Genomic DNA, 20,794 nt, shown 5'->3' with positions numbered 1-20,794 from the left:
ACCCTTAATTAAAAGGGAGACTAGCCTCCCCTTCTCTATGTTCCAGCCCCACATACGCAGCCCTGGAATGGCACACATCTTGCGGCATTATGATAATTGGTCCATATATGCACCATTCTTCCATTCAGCTTATTTATTGACTACCTGCTGTGTGTTGTCTGTTGCCCCTGTTGGACTTGGAAGTCCTTTAGGGCAAGAGACCACGCCTGTTCTTGCTTGTTGTGTATCCCCAGCATACAGCACGATGCCTGGCTCATAGTAGATCCTCAGAAAATGCTTGCTAAGAGAGGCCTCTAAATCTAGTTCTCGAACAAGATTCAGTCCTTCCAACCCCAGATACTGGAGAATGGGAAACATGTCTCTTAGCTCTTAACTTAGTAGGAAAACACAGCTATGACTCAGTAGGAAAACACAGAATGCTTAACTCTCAGCGATCCCCTTAAGTGGAGGAATCCAAGCTGCAATTAACCCAAAGAGCCATTAATACCCAAGTCATTCATTATGATCCGTGGGTGTTCATTCACTCTTTCAGCGGGTGTTAAGCACCCTGCGAGTATCAGGCTCTGTGTTGGGAGCTAGAACCACAGAGATGAATAAGACACACATACACAACCCATGACCTCAAGGAGATCAGCAGACTAGATAGAGAGATGGAAAATCAAGGTCAGATGGCTTAAGTACCATGGGTGCGGTTCATCGAGAGCACTTCGAGGGGGATTTTTAGGAGGAGGTAAGATTAGGGAAAAGCTGTCTAGAGAAGGTGGCATTTGATCTGGGTCTTAAAAAGAGTGGCATTAGGACCTGAGGAAGTAGGTGGAAAAATATTCCCTATGAACAAAAGCATAGAGGTGGGAAGGTATGTTTTGGGGGAGCATGAAGATCATTCAGATAATTAATTTGTCAGTAATTGGCAGGGGTGAGACAAGGGTGACCCTCATTACCATAGACATATCACTGTGATGTTTTTATTTCCTTCTCCCTACCGCTCCCTCCTCATGCCTAAAAAATACTTCTGCTAAGTTATAACCTGAAAGGACAGGGGTAGGAGGACCTTGTGTAGAGTGATGCCCTGTCCTGGCAGTCACATGGGATTCTTGGTCCTTCAGTCCCCACCCCCAGATATACACACAGGGACCCTCCATGAAATGGCCTCTGTGCATGTCATCCATGTGCTGGGAAGGAGCCTACAGAGGCCACCCATGAGTTTCTAGAAGAGGTAAATGCTCAGACTGGCTGCCTTGCTCCATCGGCAGGAGGAGGCCAGCAAGGCAGATAAGTCACTCACATCATTTTATCTGTTGAGTCAACATCTATTTTTAGGTGTGGAACCCAGAAAGGGACCTGGCATCTCAGCATGGAAAGGGAGAGAGTGCCATGGGTGAGGGGGTCTGCTCATCCTTCACGCCTCTTTGCGTGATCCGCTGCTAGACCCATTCTCAGATGCAAGGTCTCCTTCCCTGCTGGAGGTTTAGTTCCTAATGCCAAAAGTCCAGTTTAACATGTATAATTCCTTTTGCAAACATGCTTTTGTGTATGCAGAGCACACAGACACACACACATACTCACTCACTCACCCCTATAGTCTTAGCAGGTCCTGTGAATTGGTTATACAAATTAAATAAAACTAAAAAATGCTAATAAGGCATATAGGTCCCTTCCTGTCCAACATTGTCAGATGCGCTCTGAAATGACTGTTTTCATCATCTATTCTGAGCCATAACCGCCCCAGAAATAGCTTTAGCAGGAAAGTGCTTTTGTTAGACTAGCTGTAAATTATATTTCAAATGTCTGATGTTGTTTTCTTAAAAAATAAATAAATAAGTAAATGAAAGTCTAAAATTAATGACTGCTGGGGTTTGCTTTGCTTATGTGTACTGCTACAGATTTGGCTTCTTGCAGATGGAATTTCAGATCTGTTTACACTTCTGTGTTAGCTTTTTGGGGAAAAAAAAAAGCAGTTGAGAGATCCGGGAGGACAAATTTACAAAGTCGAACTTATTATAACCATCGGTGAGGCTCACTTCTCTCTCCACTGCCCTCTCCCTCCCTCCTTTCCATCCTGCCCTCATTTTTTTTTATTGTGGTTTCATCTGCTCCGCCTCAAAGTTAGAAGGCAACTGGTTCTTGCAGATGTTATGACAAGGTCACATATCCAGTTTCGCAAGCAGATGTTCATTCAGCCCCATTTCACCAGCACTTTGTCATTCAGCGAGAGCAGACCTTGTGGGAACAGATTGGAACAACGCAAAGGATGGGACATAAAAAAATCTTGCAGAGAACCTGATCTCTTTTATGTGTTCAAGAAGGGGATGGGGGTGGGGTGGGGTTGGCAAGGAAAGAAATCTGCAGAGCAGAATTTCATGGGGTTTTTTTTGGTTTTTTCAAAGATTATTATGTGTTGGATACAGTAAATCATCTATACACCCACATCCAGGAGGTACATCTTCAGAACTCCATGCGTGGGTAGTTCTGCATTTAACAGCTGCCATACAGTAGCTATTTTGTTCTGCACTTAGAGACCCTTATCTGTGCATTTGTTTTATCACCAACTCTCCTTTTGTTCCTCTATTGCTGTTCTCCTGGTTCTCATTACTATTACAAAAGTAGCTAAAAATCTGAACTACAGAGTTATTTGAACTGACACTGTGAGTTAGAATGACAGACGTGGGGCTGTCATCTCATTTGTCGACTCAGTCTCTACTCAGAGGGTGTTGCCTGTGATGGATTTAGCACCTCTTGCCTTTTCCTAGGTCTCATACGCGCGTCCAAGCTCTGCCTCAATCAGGGATGCTAACCTCTATGTTAGCGGCCTTCCCAAAACCATGACCCAGAAGGAACTGGAACAGCTTTTCTCACAATATGGCCGTATCATCACCTCACGAATCCTGGTGGATCAAGTCACAGGTTAAGTATTTTTTTGTCGTTATTTTGTGTCTCAGTGCCACCAGCCAGTGCCTTGTGACCCATGGGAGCGGAGAGGTAGTGGTTACTTGGGGAAAAGGATACGGGTCATGAGTAAACAGATTTTTGACCTAAGAGAAAGACTTTTTATCAATCAACTGCCGAAATTTAAAATGGGCCATCTTGGGAAGTAGGAGATCTCCATCGTGGGAATTGTTCCAGCAGCAGCTAAACTACTTGGCAGAGTTGTAAAGAGGATTCAGCCATCAGGCTGGGAGTGGGGCTGAATGACCTTCAAAGTCTCTTTCAACCCTCAACCAAATAACATTACTTTTGTATGTGAAAAGAGCCTATATGTATAGCTCTGGCTCCAATGATAGCATTGTAAAGTTAGAGGCAACCTCAAACTGCCTCATTTCACACATGAGGAAACAGAGGTCCAAAGCGGGGCATGTGACTTCTGTCCAGTTAGTTAGTAGCAGTGCAGGGATAACCCAGGATCTGGTGCTGTGATACTTTGGCCATCATAAAGAAAAGCAACCGCCACCACCACCTGTCAGTAAGAAAGGCACCCAGGTTGCATTTTTTTTTTTTAATTGGAGTATAATTGATCTACAATGTTGTGTTAGTTTCAGGTGTACAGCAAAGTGAATCTGTTATACAAATACGTATATCCACCCTTTTTTAGATTCTCTTCCCATATAGGCCATTACAGAGTATTGAGTAGAGTTCCCTGTGCTATACAGTAGGTCCTTATTAGTTATCTGTACTACATATAGTAGTGTGTATGTGTCAATCCCAATCTTCCAATTTATCCCTCCCCCCACTTACCCCCAGGCTGCATTTTTGATGACAGAAGGTTTTCACCTACTCTAATTTAAAACACCCCCTGGGAGCCATTTAGCATGTGTTTATCATTTGACTATTGCAACAAACCCTCACTGAAGGCAGCTCTGCCCCAGACGCTGCGCAGAGGGACACCAGCGACCAGGGATGAAGGTGGCACAGTCCTGCCCGTACAAGACTCCAGTGTGATGAGTACCTGCTAGGGCTGTCCATTGCCCAACGAGAGCTCAGGAGAAGGCGTGCTGTGCCTGGTGGGCACTGTTGGGAAGGAAGTTTCCATCAAGGAGGTGATGTTTGACCAGAGTTTTGGAGGATGACTTGCAGTTATCTGGCAAGAAGGAGGGACAGAGCATGCTGGGTGGATAGGATGAATCCTGTAGAATAGGTGGATAGGACATACCCTAAGGCATGGAGTTGAGGAAGAACATAACCTGTTCAAGGAATATCTGGCAGTTCAGCATGGCTGACGTGAGGTTCAACAGGGGGTTGGGGCCAGATCATCAAGGGCATTAAATGCCACGCCCAGAAGTCCGGAATTCATCTGTATGCAGCATGGAGCTATGGAAGGGTTTTTTTGTGGGTTTTGTTCATTTGTTTTTCGGTGTTTGGAGTGGGGAGCAATGAGGAATAGGTACCATGCACAAGGTAAAAAATTGAAAAGGTGCAGAAAAAGTATAAAAGATGTTTTAAAAAGGTATACTATGGTCAGAGTTTGCTTTTCAAATAGATTATTTAGTTGCCAGGTGTGGTGGACACATTGGAGGACTAGGAACTGGACAGTGGGTGATCAGTTACAGCAACTGAAGGGAGACCTGAGGACTGAGCAGGGTGGCGGGGGGGCCTGGAAGGGACAGATGAGAAAGCTGCCTGTGTTCTGTGGGTGGGGGGTCACTGTCCAGGGCCATGATGGCAGAAATGCAGGCAGGTGCACTTTGATGGGTGAGAAGGATTCAGGAAGCCAGGCTCAGCCCTGGCCCCGCAGGTGGGCTGACTCCCCAGGGAAATCCATGGGACCCAGCGCATCTCTTCCTGGAGATGTTTACCAGTTTGGTTTGTTCACTCTTTATCAAGGCTCTTTCTCTTTCCCCAGGAGTGTCCAGAGGGGTGGGATTTATCCGGTTTGATAAGAGGATTGAGGCAGAAGAAGCAATCAAAGGGCTGAATGGCCAGAAGCCCAGTGGTGCTACGGAACCGATTACTGTGAAGTTTGCCAACAACCCCAGCCAGAAGTCCAGCCAGGCCCTGCTCTCCCAGCTCTACCAGTCCCCCAACCGGCGCTACCCCGGCCCACTCCACCACCAGGCTCAGAGGTTCAGGTAGGCGTGCCCATGGGGGAGAGAGCCCTGCTACACGAGTGCTGGACAAGAGCCAGGGAAGCCCACGGCCCTGAAGCATGGGGCGGGGTGAGAACCTATGCCTCTAGGAATCACTGTGGGAAATTGCCCCCAAATCTCAGTTTCCACTGCTGTAAAATGTTGATGATTGGACCAGATGCTTTTTCTAAGGCCCCTTTCAAACTACCGCTGTGACCGTGATTAATCTTCAGATTCTTTGATTGAATCAAAATTTCTGCACTTTTAACCAAATAAGAAGGTTCAGTTTCAACAAGAGTTAATCACAGATAAGTGACCACATTCAGCAGTTTAGACAAAGCTAAGGCAGTGGCTTTTAGTAAAGTCAAAGAAAAGAGCAGCCCAGGAGGCACATCCTTGCCAGAGGGAATGGTTTGGTCTGCCCTCCTCCTTCCTCTGCCGGTAACTCTGTTGGGTTGGTGGGGGTAGAGGGGATCCTCTCTTCTGTGTTACCTTTACTCTGACATTGTCAGCAGACTCCGGGAAGACAAGGAGGAAGACTGTGTCCAAGCCTTATTAGTGTTTCCTCTGGGTACCCAACCCCCAGGAAGCTCCAGGTGCAACGGGGCATTCCCCTTCTCCTGGGACATTTCTGAAAGGCAGATTTCTCTCCATGTAGGCAGTCCAACCTTGACCATGTAGGCAGTCCAACCTTGACCATGTAGGCAGTCCGACCTCTGTTATGCAAGAGATAAGAATATTCTTGACCTACCCATAATAATTCTAAAAATTATTTTTTCCACCCATGTCCCAACTTCCCTTTAATGAAAAGGTCTTTCTCTTTTTCAAACATCACATGGGAAGATAGTAGGCCCTTCCATCTAGCCACAATGAGGAGAAAAATCAGCCTCTGGAGTGTACTCCCATGCCCCCCGAACATGAAATGGTTAATGATTTCATGAAGAGTCCAAGTCATCTAATTTTTATTTTGGGTGAGAGTACATGCAGTATTTATGTAAAAAACCTTTCCAGCAGGCTTCTAATGGTGGAAACTATGGTTACTACTGCCCCATGATGTGAATAACTTATCCCCAAGTAAGATACTGAAGGTGAAGGAGATTATAACAAAATGGCAGTTTGCTGGGCGGTGCTTTCAGGTTGTAAATAGTGAGCTAATTTTTTAAAAATGTGAACCCTCAAACTTCCCCCCACACCAAAAAGAAAAAAATGTGTGTGGTAAGAAGATTTAGTTAAAGTAGCCAGGCTAAGAGAAAAGATCCATTCTGATATGCATGATGTATGTGCTTATATTGTTAATCTGGAGCAGGGACCTTTATTCATAAATTTCATTACAGTAAAAGGTGAACAACTTAAGATGCCACCCCTTTTTAAAAATTTTCACAGCACAACGTGAAATAAAATCCTCACAAATGTTCTGAGAGGTGGGGGGAGTGGGATTAATTGAGACCTTGAAAGAAAGGAAGGTTCATTAGACACTTGCTTTAAACTCTAGCATTGACCTGAACATGAATTACTTTAGTTGGAGGCAGGAAAAGGGGAAACTACCAGCGGATAGACTCCTAAGCACTGGGGAAAGTTTTTGAGCTTTTCTTCTTTGAAAATGGAGCATTCTTATTAATAGTTCCATTGAGCGATCTTGCCATCTGTGAGGCATTAACCCAGAGACCCTCCTTCTCTTTGCAGGCTGGACAATTTGCTTAATATGGCCTATGGCGTAAAGAGGTAATTAAAACTCCACAGATTGCCAGATGTCCGTGTTGGCACAGACTGGGGCTAGAATTTTTTTTTAATTCACTAACTTTACTTTTTTTTTAATTCTTCCTTTTTCTTCCACCAGCATGTCAAATTCTCTTTTACTTTCAGACCTCAGTTGGTTTTGTTTCTTTTAGGGCACACAAAGTGTGTTTGTGTGTTTCACTTTTTCTTTTATTTGCAGGTGGGCTTCTCCTATGGTTCAGGTGCCACAGCTACCAAGCCTTTGATAATCTGGTCCTCTGAGCGGCTCCCCTAAGAGGGAAGGCTGTGACTCTTTGCCAGATGATTTTGCAAACTTGCAAAGCAACTGTTTTACATTAGCAATGCCAAGATTCAGTTAAGAGGGCAGATTCCAGCAAATCAAAATTAGAACATTTTGCTAATCATCTTATGATTGTCAGTGGAAAAATTAGATTTCGGACTACAGCCCTGGCCAAAGCATGAATAAGTGCGTGGACGACCTTATGACTCCCGCCCCCAGCTCAAAGTGCATTTCAGGGCCCAGCCTGAGAATGAAGTGTATCTGTGTGCACCTCAACCAGGGGTTTCTTTTGTTACAGGTTTTAGCAGTTATTAGCAATCCTCCCTTGGTTATATATGTATGTATGTTTTAAACTTGCTGTTTCTTTTATTTAAAACCTTTTTGTGGTGTTAAGGTTTGGGGGACTTTCTGAATGTAGTCACAAGGGTGTTCCAGACCTAGTCTGGAAACTGAATCTCGGGAGGTTGGGTGCTTTATGTCACTGTGTCCATGAGATTCCCACGTGTACTTTTGATAAGCCCCACTGAGCTGCTAGGGAGATAACATCATCATCCTGCTCTGTAGAGCTGCACCCTTTAATTCCCCTTCCTGCAGTCAAGGGAAAGAGATGTGGTCTTGAACAGTCCAAGTCACACTCCCTGTATGAGGCAGGCCTTTCACCACTTGCTGTGCATGGTAGGTACCCTGCTCTGGAAACTGGCACGCAGTGGAGAAAGTAACTTGACTGCAGACTTCACTGTCAGGGTGCCAGCCTCTCGAATCTCAATCCCGGCCCCCATGAGGGTAACTGTGAATTATCTCCACGTGTCTAGCATACTGCTTGCCTGTTCCCACGCATTTTACACTTTTTCCCAGCTCTGTCCAATACCTTTGCTCCTCTTGAACTATTGTGAGGTTGCACCAAATATTATGAAGAGAGTGATGCTTATACGTAGATGAGGTCAGGAAAGACAACTGCAGTGCGGCATGCACACGCCGTCTCCTCCAGTTCCCCACCCACAGTAAACTTCACAAGTTGGTAAGAGCATTCTCTTTTCCTGTTAAACCCAGATTTGGATCCAGAGTCCTTCCTACCAAAGTGCTCCAGGTAACATTACCATCTAGAGTTGAAGCTCTACTTGAAACCTCTTTGCTGGCCCTGACGTTGGCCTTATAATATTTAGCCATTCTCTACCTATAAACCGAAAGAGGTCAGTTGACTCAGTTGGAGGAGAGAAGGTTGAGAAGACAATGTTCAGAAATAATGCAAATAACAATTAGACATGGGTTTGCCCTGCTAAGAATCTGTACCGTGATGTTTTTGGTTTTGTCCTGTTATTTGTTTTTAAGTAAGAGGGAAGACTGACGTAGTGAACAATACCAAAAATAATATCTGTTGAGTCGCTATGTTTAGCGTATCTTCAGCAGCCATTTGATTATCTAAATTTTAGTTAGATACACAACTATTCTTTCATAGGACTTTTGACTCTCTAATAATATATGCATAATTTAAAAACATTCCTAAATGACACTTTATCCGTTCACTTCCCCAGTTTTTGCTTCCTCTCCTCCTATCCCCCACTTCAAAAAAAAACAAAAAACAAAAACTAACCACATGAAAAGCAAGATACTAGTCAGTGTATAGAGTCAAAATACCTGTATGAGTTTGGTATAAAGTAAAATGTTCATAAATAATTTTTCTGCTCTAGGCACTGGTAACCTAATTGTTTTCATCTGATGCATCCATCATGAATCACATACATATTTTATCAGATGGTGAATAGAATCTAAAGGATTGTTTTTCTTTTCAAGATTACGTGAAAACTAAGAAGATTTTGAAGCCTAATACAAAAGTAGTTGTAATAGGACAAATAACAGTTTTCTGCTTTTCTAATGTACAGTGATTCAAGATATATAAGTGCACAAACCACTTGAAATCTCACTCCTGTGACGCTTAGAAAAATGAATTCCAGATAATATAGCATCAAGCAGTGATACATCTTTATTATTATTGCTCAGGGTTTTTTTCGGAACTCTTTTGAATAAATGCTAAATGAAACATAAGCCACCCATTGGATTAATAACAATGGGTGTATCTCCATGCCCCATAATATCGAGAGATCTCATGTATCTCCATGCCTGATAATACTGAGAGATCTTTGACAACCGTTAAGTCAAGGGACTGCAAAGATGGTAGACTTGAGCACTTCTATGGCCATCTCCTAAACTGGCTTAAAAAATAAATGAAATGTCCCAAGCATCGACATCCACCAGTGTTATTCACCTATTCAATCAATAAGCAGTTACTGAGTGTTTTCTACGTGTCATGTCTGTGAGATTCCCATATGGGCTCCACTGAATAAATAAGTAGAGCAAAAGGATGAATGAAGTAGGGCCCCTTCTCTGAAGAGCTCACGATCTATTGTGGGGAGGGAGGGTGAGGGTCAGAGTGGGATACCCTGGGAACATATACTTGATTGACAGTATGACAGAACCCTGCTCTGGGAGTTCTTCGTGGTTCTTAGGAGTTGACCTAGGCCTTTCTCTTGGCATATACGTGCCTTAGCCAGTCTGTTCCCATTAGAAGAAATGCCACAGACATTAGTTTTTGTATTTTGGTTTTTAAACCCTGAAGACTCTCCTGCAAACACTCACTCAGGCCTCTGCCCCGTGTCTGTGTCTGTGCATCTGTGTGTTATCCACGGTCAGACTGATGTCTGGACCAGTCCCCCCTTCTGCTTGTCCCCCCAGGTTCTCCCCAATCACCATTGACGGGATGACAAGCCTTGTGGGAATGAACATCCCTGGTCACACAGGAACAGGCTGGTGCATCTTTGTCTACAACCTGTCCCCTGATTCTGACGAGAGTGTCCTCTGGCAGCTCTTCGGCCCTTTTGGTGCGGTGAACAACGTCAAAGTCATCCGTGACTTCAACACCAACAAGTGCAAGGGATTCGGCTTTGTCACCATGACCAACTATGATGAGGCAGCCATGGCCATTGCCAGCCTCAACGGGTACCGCCTGGGAGACCGAGTGTTGCAAGTTTCCTTTAAAACCAACAAAGCCCACAAGTCCTGAATTTCCCATCCTTACTTATTAAAATATATATATAAATATATACGAACAAAACACACGCGCGCACACACACATACACACGCACACACACAAAAGAGAGAGAAACAAACTTTTCAAGGCTTATATTCAACCATGGACTTTATAAGCCAGTGTTGCCTAAGTATTAAAACATTGGATTATCCTGAGGTGTACCAGGAAAGGATTTTATAATGCTTAGAAAAAAAGAAAAAAAACACAAAAAAATACCTTTGATGCATTGAATGTTCTTTCATAGCTGTCGTTGTTGACTATAATATACATAGATAGCGACGTGCAGGGATTTTTACCCAGCCAGCTAACTTTACTACCTTCCTTGAAGGTGGGTCTTTTTAAGATGACCATTCGCTCATTTGAAGAAGAAAAACAAAAAACAAAAAAAAATAATAAAAATAAAACAATTTTTACGAAGTAATGGGATTCAAAGAAAGAAAAAAAAGATTTTTCTTTTTTGTCAAAATGTTGATCCAATCAGATTGGTTAAAAAAAAAAAACCCACACAAATTAAAGAGGAATAATAAAAATTGCAAAAATTAAAAAAACTTTTGCAAATTTTTTTATTTTTCCTTTTTTCTTTTATATCATGTGAACTAAAACAGTCTTCTGTTAGGGGATGGGGGCGAGGGGGATACCTGATGACATTAACAATTTAATAACATTAACGTTGCCAAAGAGGTGGTCTCTTTGCTGAAAATGGGTTTCAAGAAAAATCTATTTTTATAAAATATAAAGAATTTTTACAAGAGAATCTGGATTTGAGAAAAAAATATTTTGACTGGCTAATTTAGGGGAAATTGACAACTTTGTCGCGTTCATACTGCACTGGTAACTTTTTAGAGATCAAGATGTGTGTTTTAAACTGGATTCGTAGACTGTTTTTTGAAGGATGGGCTATAAACAGATGATCTTCATATCTTTTCATAGCATGTAATAATAATTAAAAAATTATTAATTACTAGGGGAAAGGAGTGTTCATTCTACCCAGGGTACCACAGTTCCCCACAGTCAAAACCCAAAAGCAAGGAGATGAGTTGAAAGACAGTTTTTCTTTAAGTCATCAGTATGGGATGTCAGCAGAACAAAAATTAAAAAGATTAATTTTTCCTTTTGATCTAAAACTTCCTTAGTTTGAGCAGTAGGTGCTACGAAATTATTTACATATCTTAGTATCATAGTTAAATGTAATGTGTTTAGGAGAGGAAAACAAAAACTACATTTGCTTTAAATTCATTAAGGAATTTTCAAATTCACTTTGTAGCCCATGCTGATAGAATTGGGCTGTGTTGGTACATTTGAAACACTGTTTATGTTGCTTGAAACACTTATTTATTTAATCGCAGATGTGATGATGCCTATGGCCGAGATCAAATATAGCTAGATTGGCTAGACTACTTATTTGTTTACTTAAACTATGGGAAGAAGCATATTATTGTGTCATTCTGTTGTGTGTGTATGTGTATATACAATATAAATATATATATATAAAGTTATTTTTTCTTTGGGTTAATTTATTATAAGTTGTAACACTTGGCTAGTTTTGTTTGTATATGTCTTAAAATGTTTTCTTATGATATTTAAGTGACAGTTAAAGAGGTATCAAGGTAACGTGTAGAACTATTGTTTGATATATTGTCATGTTTGTTGTGAATATTTTTTCTTACTGCACAGTAGAAAAATAAAAACAACTGGGTCTTTATTTTAATGTAATTCAGATTGGGGAAAACAAAACAGAGCTAAGGGAACAAAATGACTGAGGGAGCATTCTCCCACGTCCAGTGCACTGATCATTTTAGTATATTTGTGCTTTGTACGGTTATATATTTAAAACAAAAACAAAACAAAAAAATACAAGGGTTCATGCTCTTCCCTGGGTAATAGAAACAGTTACTCGCTATGCATAATCTAGTTGATAGTTAAATTTGCTATTGCTTTTCTTGTCTTGTTATATACAATCTTTTCAATACCAGTTTAGTCTTAATGGTAATAAAACGTTATGGTTATTTATAACTTGTGCTTATTTTGTGCGTTTTTTTCTCATGCTGAACCCACTAAGTGCATGTAGACAGAACTGTTGTTTTCACACTGAAGAGGCAAACTTTGTAGTAGTAGCCGTAGTGGTAGAGAGGTAACGAAAACCACGGCTGCATTATAGACTCCTCCTTTAAATTTTTTTTCTGTTTTTTTTCCTCTTTTCGGTTTTGAGAAAAAAAAAAACACCAGATTTCAGTTCAGAGAACACTCGTTCAACATTCAGGGAAACCTTTTTACATCACCTGCTATGAATGAACTCAGTTTGCTGGCAAAGTTTGATGCATTTGCTAAGCATTAGTGGGAAAGGCATGCCAAAATCTCTTCTCTATAAAGTGTTCACTCTTGGGGGGGAAAAAAAAAGGAAAAAAAATCTTAGGACCAGGCAGTTGTATACTTTAGTTATAATGAATGACTTCATGTTAATCTTGCTAGTTTAGATGATTTCTGAGGGAAAGTATTGTAAATGTTTTTTTTTCATAATCTTGTTGTGTTTGAATTATTTGTACTTTGTCCAGACAATAAATGAAAGTGTGTAGAATGGATTTGAGCTTCCCAGATTTTTAAATGTGTTCACTCACACTTTTTTTTTCTGTAGCATCTTCAGATTTCCCCAATATTTTTACCATTAAACAAACAAACAAAAAAGGTAGAGTAAATTTCTGTTTTGCAACTTAGCCCAGTCTCTCAAAGTCAACTCAGTATTCAAAAGTCATTGCCCTAGTTCCACACTACTAAAGGTACGGTCTCCAACCAGCAGTTAGTGTCATCTGGGAGCTTGTTAAAATGCAGAATCTCTGGCTGAATGCAAATCTATATTTAACCAGCTCCCCAGGTGAATCACTGGTACCTTAAAGTGTGAGGAGCACTGTCCTGGTTGATAATGAGCCGACACATTTGGCATTGTGTTTGGCATTGTGATGCACTAGTGTCTGTTATTCATTTATAAGCATACTTGTGACTTGTGCAGAAGAAAGGGAGTCACTATTTGCGGAGCTTCTATTATGCGTCAGACAGGCTGTGTGGTGCCCTCTACGTTCTCTCTCTTGGTCCTGCAGCCATCTGGAAGAAGGAGATAGCACTATCCTCATTTCACAGATGACAAGACTGAGGCTCAGTGAGATTAACTTGAAACAGCTAGCAAATTTCCAGCTGGGATTTGACTCCAAGTCTGATACAACTGCACAGCACCTCAGCATTGAGATGGCAGAGCTTGCGCAATAGTAAGGAAACAGACCATCTTGTACTGGAAGTGAAAAGAAAGGTCACCTCTTTATTTAAGCTCATTTTTGCTTAGAAGTGTCAAATATCTGACTTTCTTACCTTTGAATAGAAACCTTAAACAAGGACTTTTTCATACTGCGTATAAGAACGTGATTTAAGCTCAGCCTAGGGGGAAAAGATTGCCTAAGGTATCATGAAGTCATATTAAAATATGCCCTGAACTTTACAGATGAGCTTTTCAGTGATTTCCTGATATGATCATTCATTGATGATCTACTGCCTGTCTTTTTCATCTTCTCACTAATTGAAAATTCATAATACCCCATAAAACATCACATCACCACCCACAAACTGACACTTGAAGAAGAAATGCCCCCACTGATCCAGATGAAGGAATAGTCAGAGTCTCTTCCATTTCTCATTAGCTCCTTTTTTATTATTATATTAAATTACCTCAATGGTTGGGATAATTAAATTCAGGGCAAAGAATAGGATTTAATTAACCAAGCTAAATATTAAAACTCTCAGTCAGCCTGAACTTCGCATACTTAAAGATTCTCCTTTTAGTTTTGTCTTAAAGACAAGCTGCTATGTTCCTTTTCTGAAGAGAAATGGGCATTCAAACTAATTACTACCCCCAGGAATAACAGAGCTTTGCAAATGTGTACATAGGGTCTAAAAATGTTGCTGCCAAACCTATGATAGTTATTACCAATCATCACCACCCCTGCTCCTTAAAGGTGTCATTTTAGTGCACTTTAAACAAATGGATACTTATTTTGGAATATTGGAAGTTGATGGAATCTTACCAGTTCATGTAGTTCATTCCCCAGCCTCCAACAGATCTATCCTGAAAGTTTCACAATTAGCTGTAGGTGTTTCAATAGATCTTTAAAGTATCCAAAGAAGGACATTCTACATACACTCTCTTGGCAACACTTCCCATCATCAGCACAACTTGTTTGCCTAACATCTAATAAAAAATTCGTCTTGCTGCAAGTGTAAGCCTGTTACCTCAAATCTCCAGGCAAACATTGTATAGTTTCTGTAGGTGTTTGTAGGAAAGGTCTAACAAATCACAAGAATGCAGAGAGTATTACATTTCTTTCAGGTCCTAGGTACATTATGTTTTGCTTGGATGAAGAATTGCATGCCAGAGAAGGTTGAGGGCATTTACTTAGTGTTATTTCTGTCAAAGTGATAGGAAGAGAAGAGGGCCAAAAACAACATGCTAGTGTCTATAACCACCCCACATCATCACCACCAGCATCAAAACTACTTACATCCACTACCAAAGATCAAGCACTGACCAAATGATGGTTGCAGCCAGCAGTTTTTATCCACTTGAGTCCTGTTTAAATTTCTTTCATCAAGATTAATCATTATTTATTGAATAAAACATTTAAACCCCAAAGAATAACATTTAAAAGTACATTTGACACAAAGTCTCTTGGGGCCCCTACTCAGTCAGTATTTGGGTCTGGCTACTTTATCTTTGTCAAAATTCCACATTTAATTGCCTTTTACCGTAGATGATTCAGGAAACTCTCAGTTCTTGAAATTGTTTTGTCCTGACTTTCTGTAGGCACAATGCATTTGTTCCCTAACAGACATACACATGCAAACACACAGAGGCAAACATTTGTACAGTTGAATAGGAAATGGGGTTTTCTACTTTCACCTGCAAAGTCAAAAATCAGATCTAACAAGACAGCATTAAAAGCAAGAGTGTGATTTCTAAATGGAAGAGCTATTAAAGTCTTAATTTGAGGCCATCCTTCCTGGATCCATTCCACAGCCTTAACAAGAGTTCACAGAACACAGCTGTATAATATCCTTACACCCTTCACTGCCTTTGTTCTACCTGAAAAAGAGAATAATAACAGGAAATTACATTTTATTTCCATGAGCTAAAATCAAGTTTTAATATTGTCCAAAAATGGCTCGTACTGTTCCTTTATCTTATTAACTTTTTGGCATATTAGGTAATAAGATAATTTCTCATGGTACAGTATTTATGTTAGAATCATATTTCTCTCTGTGCAGATCACTTACAGAAGTGTCTGTTAACAGGAGAGAATGATGCATAATTGGCACTTAAGATTAAAATAGACCTGAGAACATAAAAATGTTCCTTCAATTAAAGGAATAGCATTTCTCCAGTCTCCTCCTTTTTTGTTTCTGCAGCAGAATGAAAACTGGCTTAAAAATCACCCAACCCCGGGTTAATTACCAAAAAGCTTCCCTATGCAAGTCCAGCTTGATCTACTAGTAGTTCAAATACAAAGTGGATTCACATGCCACTGCAAGATGCCATGTAATTATTTTAAAAAGTTTCCAGCAAAGTCCTCGAGGTTTAAGAAATGGTTTCTAGAAAGAGCACTAGCATTTATTATCCTTCCAATATGCCAGACACTATACATTTAGCATTTTGTCCTTCTGCCAACCCAGTGAAGGGTAACATCACCGGTTAACATTGAGCACGAAGAGATTCAGAGAGATTTGGTATCTTGTGCAAGTGAGTAGGTGGTGAAGACAGAATTCAAACCCAGGCCTATCTGGCCCCAAAGCCCCCGGTTATACCACCCTGGCTATGATCCAATTCTGTCATAATTAGAGCTTCATTTCAATTAAAGGTGGAGATGAGTCCTGTTATGTAACGAACAAGGGAAATAATATTAATGCCCTGTGCCTGGGGCTAACCTTCTCCCCAAATCTTTAATGGAAAAACAGATCCAACAATATTGGTTTACAAGCAAATTGACAAAGAAAAACTAAAAGTAATAGTTTTTAAACACTGTTTGCTCAGCAGTGCCAAAAAACAAGATTATTTGTTGACAGATCTATTTAAACCACCAAAAGTCATTGAGGTAGAAAAGAGTCAAGGATAGGATCAGAAGGTAAGAATGTTTACAAGCCACCTTAGCTGCCCTTGGAGCTGGCCCTATGAGTCTCTCTACAAATTAAAGCATTGTGTGAACCAGTATTACTGTGGTGGGAACTCCTTCACTACCTGTGTTGCCCCCAAATCCTCAAAACAATCCTGGGAGGCACATAACATAATCCCCATTTTACATCTGACAAAACAGACTCAGAGACGTTAAGTATCTTGCCCAAGGTTGTACAGCAGGTGGCAGAACTGGAATTTACACCCATGCCATCTGGCTCCAATCCACTGTCTTTCCACTAAAGCACACTGACGGCCTTTTAATGTGACCACCACCATCAGTTGAACACCCACTTACCTGTGAGGTACGGCAGGGTGGTGGGGGGCAGGGAGAAACCCACCTAAGCCTTGTCTACACTAGAATCCTTACCCTGAACATCTGCCACATGCCAGGCACTGAGCTAGGGGCACACAATGAGTAAACATATTCAGCCTTTTTTTTTTCTTCCACCTATTTTGTGCATGACAGTGTGCATTAGGCTATGACAGAAAACAAACAAACAAGAAACAGGAATGGAAGTTTGGGATTCTGTTACAAAGACAAGACATATGAAACAATTATTTAGCCATGCCAGATAGTTTCTGTGCTGAAAGGAGACTCACAGGAAATTTTATAAAATCTGTGGGGAGTGAAAGGAGTATTCCGGGGCCCAGAAAGGGAAGAGAATATGGCCTGGAGGTAAGAGGAGAGTTCTGGTGAAAGAAAGTTCTGGGTTTGAATTCCCTGGCAAATTGTTTAATGTCTCTGAGATTCCTGATCAGAGAAGGAAGGATCAGAGATAAAATACATCAAGTCTCTGACACTCAGTGAAGAATAGTAGGAATTAAACTGTAGCCAGAAAGATTCCCAGAGGAAAAGACCGTGGACAGGGCCGACTGGCCAGGTTGGTGGATGCCTCTGGATGTAAAGAACAGAGAAACCCTCAAGTAAAGGAGGGACAAAATAGTAGGGATGCATGTGGGAATAAGCTCTTGGAAATCTTACTTGGTCTCATGGCACTTAAGCTGCTTTCGAAATACAATAACTCCAGCCGCACACCAGCAGAGGCTCTGATTGCTCCTCAGCAAACAGAGAACAAATTGGTCCGTCCTCTGGAGCCTGGCCACTACAGTGACTCAGCCATTTCACTTCCTTACTCCCTGTGGCTCTTCAATGATTTCTCTTTACCAGAGGTCCACTTCTCCCTGAATAAACAGTTCAAATTCCAGAGAGAGGGACCGGATTGGCCCCGGTTGGTTGGTGTTTACAAGTTGCTGGTACCATTAATTCGCCTTCTCACAGCCCAACCTGGTCCAAATAGCTGAAGCCAGGGCTGGGGTCATGTGCTACACAACATGGCCCGCTGGTAAAGAATGGCTTGGGCAGGGCAGGCAGCTTGAGCAGCTTGTGCAGTACAGTGGGGAGTGGTTGGGCAAGGTAGAGCTAAGACAGGCCTTCCTGGGGTTGGTGAAGGGATGAAGGCAGGTGCTGAGGAGCTTAGGTAGGCAGTGATGGGCGGGTGGCAGCAGAATAAGAGAAAAAGAGTTGAATTCTCAGGCTGAGGCAGGGGACTTCTTTAGAAAAGCAGGATGCCAGAAGGCTTTGGAGCAGAGGATGAGGCACTTCCATTCATAAGCAAATACCTGGGAAAAGACTGTTATCCCCAAGCCCTACTCCTCTTGGCTGTAGGCACAAGAGACATAAGTTCTGTCTCACCCAAGATGATCCAATCAGACTATTTGTAAAGGGCAGCCCTCCCCAACTTGTCACCCAGTTGGTCTTGGCCTTGCCTGCTTTGTTAGCTATGGAAAGTCCTTGGAAGTCAGTTCAACCTCCTTATTTGAATCCTTCAGAGAAAAGGGGCTTTGGGTTGCCCCCCAACCCACCCACCATGTGGATATCTCATTATCCCAACTCACAGATATTAAGATTCCTCTCCTTAGAATGCCCTGCCCTCTACCACCAGGCCCCATTTCACTCAAAGCACACACAAACACACATGTACCACCCACGTGGCTAATCCAGCTTGTTCAGCTCCTGATTCACTGCCTCCCGAGAACCTTCCCTGACCCTCAGGCTGGGTTAGGGATTCCTGGACACTCCCACCTCTCTCTGCTTTCCTGTATCACAACACACTTCACACATCACATCTGTACAGAGGAATCAGACACAGTGCTTGCTTTGGAAGAGCGCAAGTGTAAGCTGAGGACTTCCCTGGTGGTGCAGTGGTTAAGAATCTACCTGCCAATGCAGGGGACACAGGTTCGAGCCCTGGTCCGGGAAGATCCCACATGCCACGGAGCAACTAAGCCTGTACACCACAACTACTGAGCCTGTGCTCCAGAGCCCGCGAGACACAACTCCTGAAGCCAGGGCACCTGGAGCCTGTGCTCTGCAACAAGAGGGGCCACCTCAATGAGAAACCTGCACACGGTGATAAAGAGTGGCCCCTGCTCGCCACAGCTGGAGAGAGCCCACGTGCAGCAACGAAGACCCAACACAGCCCCTCCCCCCAAAAAAAAAGGTAAGCTGAGCATCGCAGGGCGAGATCAAAGCCAGAGGGCGTTTGTTTGAGGAGCACAGAGAAAAGAGCAGTCAATTCTAACTTTGGCAGGGTGGGATGAAATTGAGGTGTAAAAAGAAAGGCATCCTAGAGATGTTTAGGAATCAGCTATATCTTGAAGGATGAATCATACTTGGACAGGCAGGCATTGGGGCAAGGTCAGGTGCATCACACTGGGAACCATGGAAGTAATCCAGCACCAGGGGTCAGGATCTTCAGCTCTTCCTCTGACTGACTGTGTGACATTGGGCAAGTCACTGCACCTCTTTGGGCCTCAATTTCCCAAAGCTTTAAGGAAAGGGTTGGACTAGGTGCTCTCTGACAGTCTTGCCCCTGCTTACTCCTAGACTCATCTTCCCCTATATTTTTTATTGATTCAGCAAATATTCATTGACCACCTACTATATAGCACTGAGAATACAATGAGGGGACAAAAGAGATGTTTGTATACAGTAGGGGGTAAGTGCTGTTAAGGTTAAGTGCAGGCTACTCTGACAGTGAGTAACAAGGACATCGGCCCGCTGAGGACAGGAATGCCCTGATACTGTGGCATTTCAGCTGAGATCTGAAGGATAAGGTGAGTATGTCCCATCCTAGGCAGAGGGTAATAGCCTGGGCAAAGGCCCAGAGGTGGAGAGGAACGAGGCTCAGCTGAAAGGAGCCCCCAGTGACTCAGCATTGGAGGTGGGGATGGGGCTGGGATGGGAGTGGTAGAAGGGACCTGATCACCAAGGGCCTCATGAGCTGTGGAAAGACATTGATATTTACCTTAAGAGTAGTGGGAAGGGGGACTTCCTTGGTGGTCCAGTGGGTAAGACTCTGTGTTCCCAATGGAAGGGGCCCAGGTTCGATCCCTGGTCACGGAACTAGATCCCGCTTGCATGCCGCAACTAAGAGTTCGCATACCTCAGCGAAGATCCCGCATGACACAACTAAGACCCGGCACAGCCAAAATAAAAAAATAAATATTTTTTTAAAAAAAAGAGTAGTGGGAAGGACCTAAATTCCAGCTGATGGATCATCTTCTCAAAGCCTCAGTTTACTCATCTATAAAATAGGGATGATAAAGTACCCGCCTTACATGGTATTGAGAGGATCAAATGCATTAATATGCATTAAGTGCTTAAAACACAGCCTGGCAGATAGCAGTAACTAATAAATGTTTCCTTTTATTATTATTATTATCATTATTATTCATCTGGTTAATTCTTACACATTCCTCAAAGTTCAGCATGGATACTGTCTCTTCTGGAGCTCCCTCCCCACCACCAACCGCCCACACCAGGTTATGTACCACTCCTCTGGCTTCCCAAAGTCCCTGTTCTTCCCTCTCTCACCCTGCACAGTAATTTGCTATTGACTTCTCTGCCTTTGCCCCTAAACCGTGAGTTCATCAAGGGCAAGGATTGTGCTCTATTTGTCAGGCACAAGGCTGAGCACAAAAAGAATGAAGGTGCTCAGCTGTGTAGGCTGAATAATGGCCCCTCCAAAGACGTTCACATCCCAATCCCTGGACCTCAAGGGTATGTTACCTTACATGGTCAAAAGTACTTGGCAAATGTGATTCTGTCGAGATGGAGAGATTATTCTGGATTATTATATCTGGATTATCTAGATGAGCTTAATGTGATCACAGAGTCCTTATAAGAGGGAGGCAGGAGGATCAGTCAGTAGTAGGAGATGTGATGATGGAAGCAAAATGTGCTGGTGATGTGAAGAAGGGCCCACAAGCCAAGGAGCACAAGTGGCCTCCAAAGGCTGAAAAAGGTAAGGAAATGGATTCTCCCATAAAGACTCCATAAAGAACACAGCCCTGTCCTCACCCTGATCTTATTTTTTTTTAATATTTATTTATTTGTTTATTTATTTATTTCTGGCTGCGTC

General features: G+C 42.3%; 1 protein-coding gene across 8 annotated transcripts in view; it reads left to right on the top strand.

The window, feature by feature from the left end:
- Positions 1 to 19,880, top strand: part of ELAVL4 (ELAV like RNA binding protein 4) — a 148,550-nt gene extending 128,670 nt beyond the window's left edge. For 4 of the 8 annotated variants that reach the window (XM_082430428.1, XM_082430430.1, XM_082430425.1 and 1 more), the window contains exons 4-7: positions 2,751 to 2,904; positions 4,838 to 5,063; positions 6,744 to 6,782; positions 9,766 to 19,880. In XM_082430428.1, the coding sequence (XP_082286554.1) occupies positions 2,751 to 2,904; positions 4,838 to 5,063; positions 6,744 to 6,782; positions 9,766 to 10,135 (789 nt within the window). In that variant the 3' untranslated portion in view covers positions 10,136 to 19,880. The other 4 variants (XM_082430431.1, XM_082430429.1, XM_082430426.1 and 1 more) reach the window with 3 other exon arrangements.
- Positions 19,881 to 20,794: the final 914 nt, after the last annotated feature.

Source organism: Balaenoptera physalus (genome assembly GCF_965194825.1).
Source record: "Balaenoptera physalus genome assembly, chromosome: 1".
In the NCBI taxonomy this organism is placed as follows: domain Eukaryota; kingdom Metazoa; phylum Chordata; class Mammalia; order Artiodactyla; family Balaenopteridae; genus Balaenoptera; species Balaenoptera physalus.
This window is presented reverse-complemented; position numbering and strand designations above follow the sequence as displayed.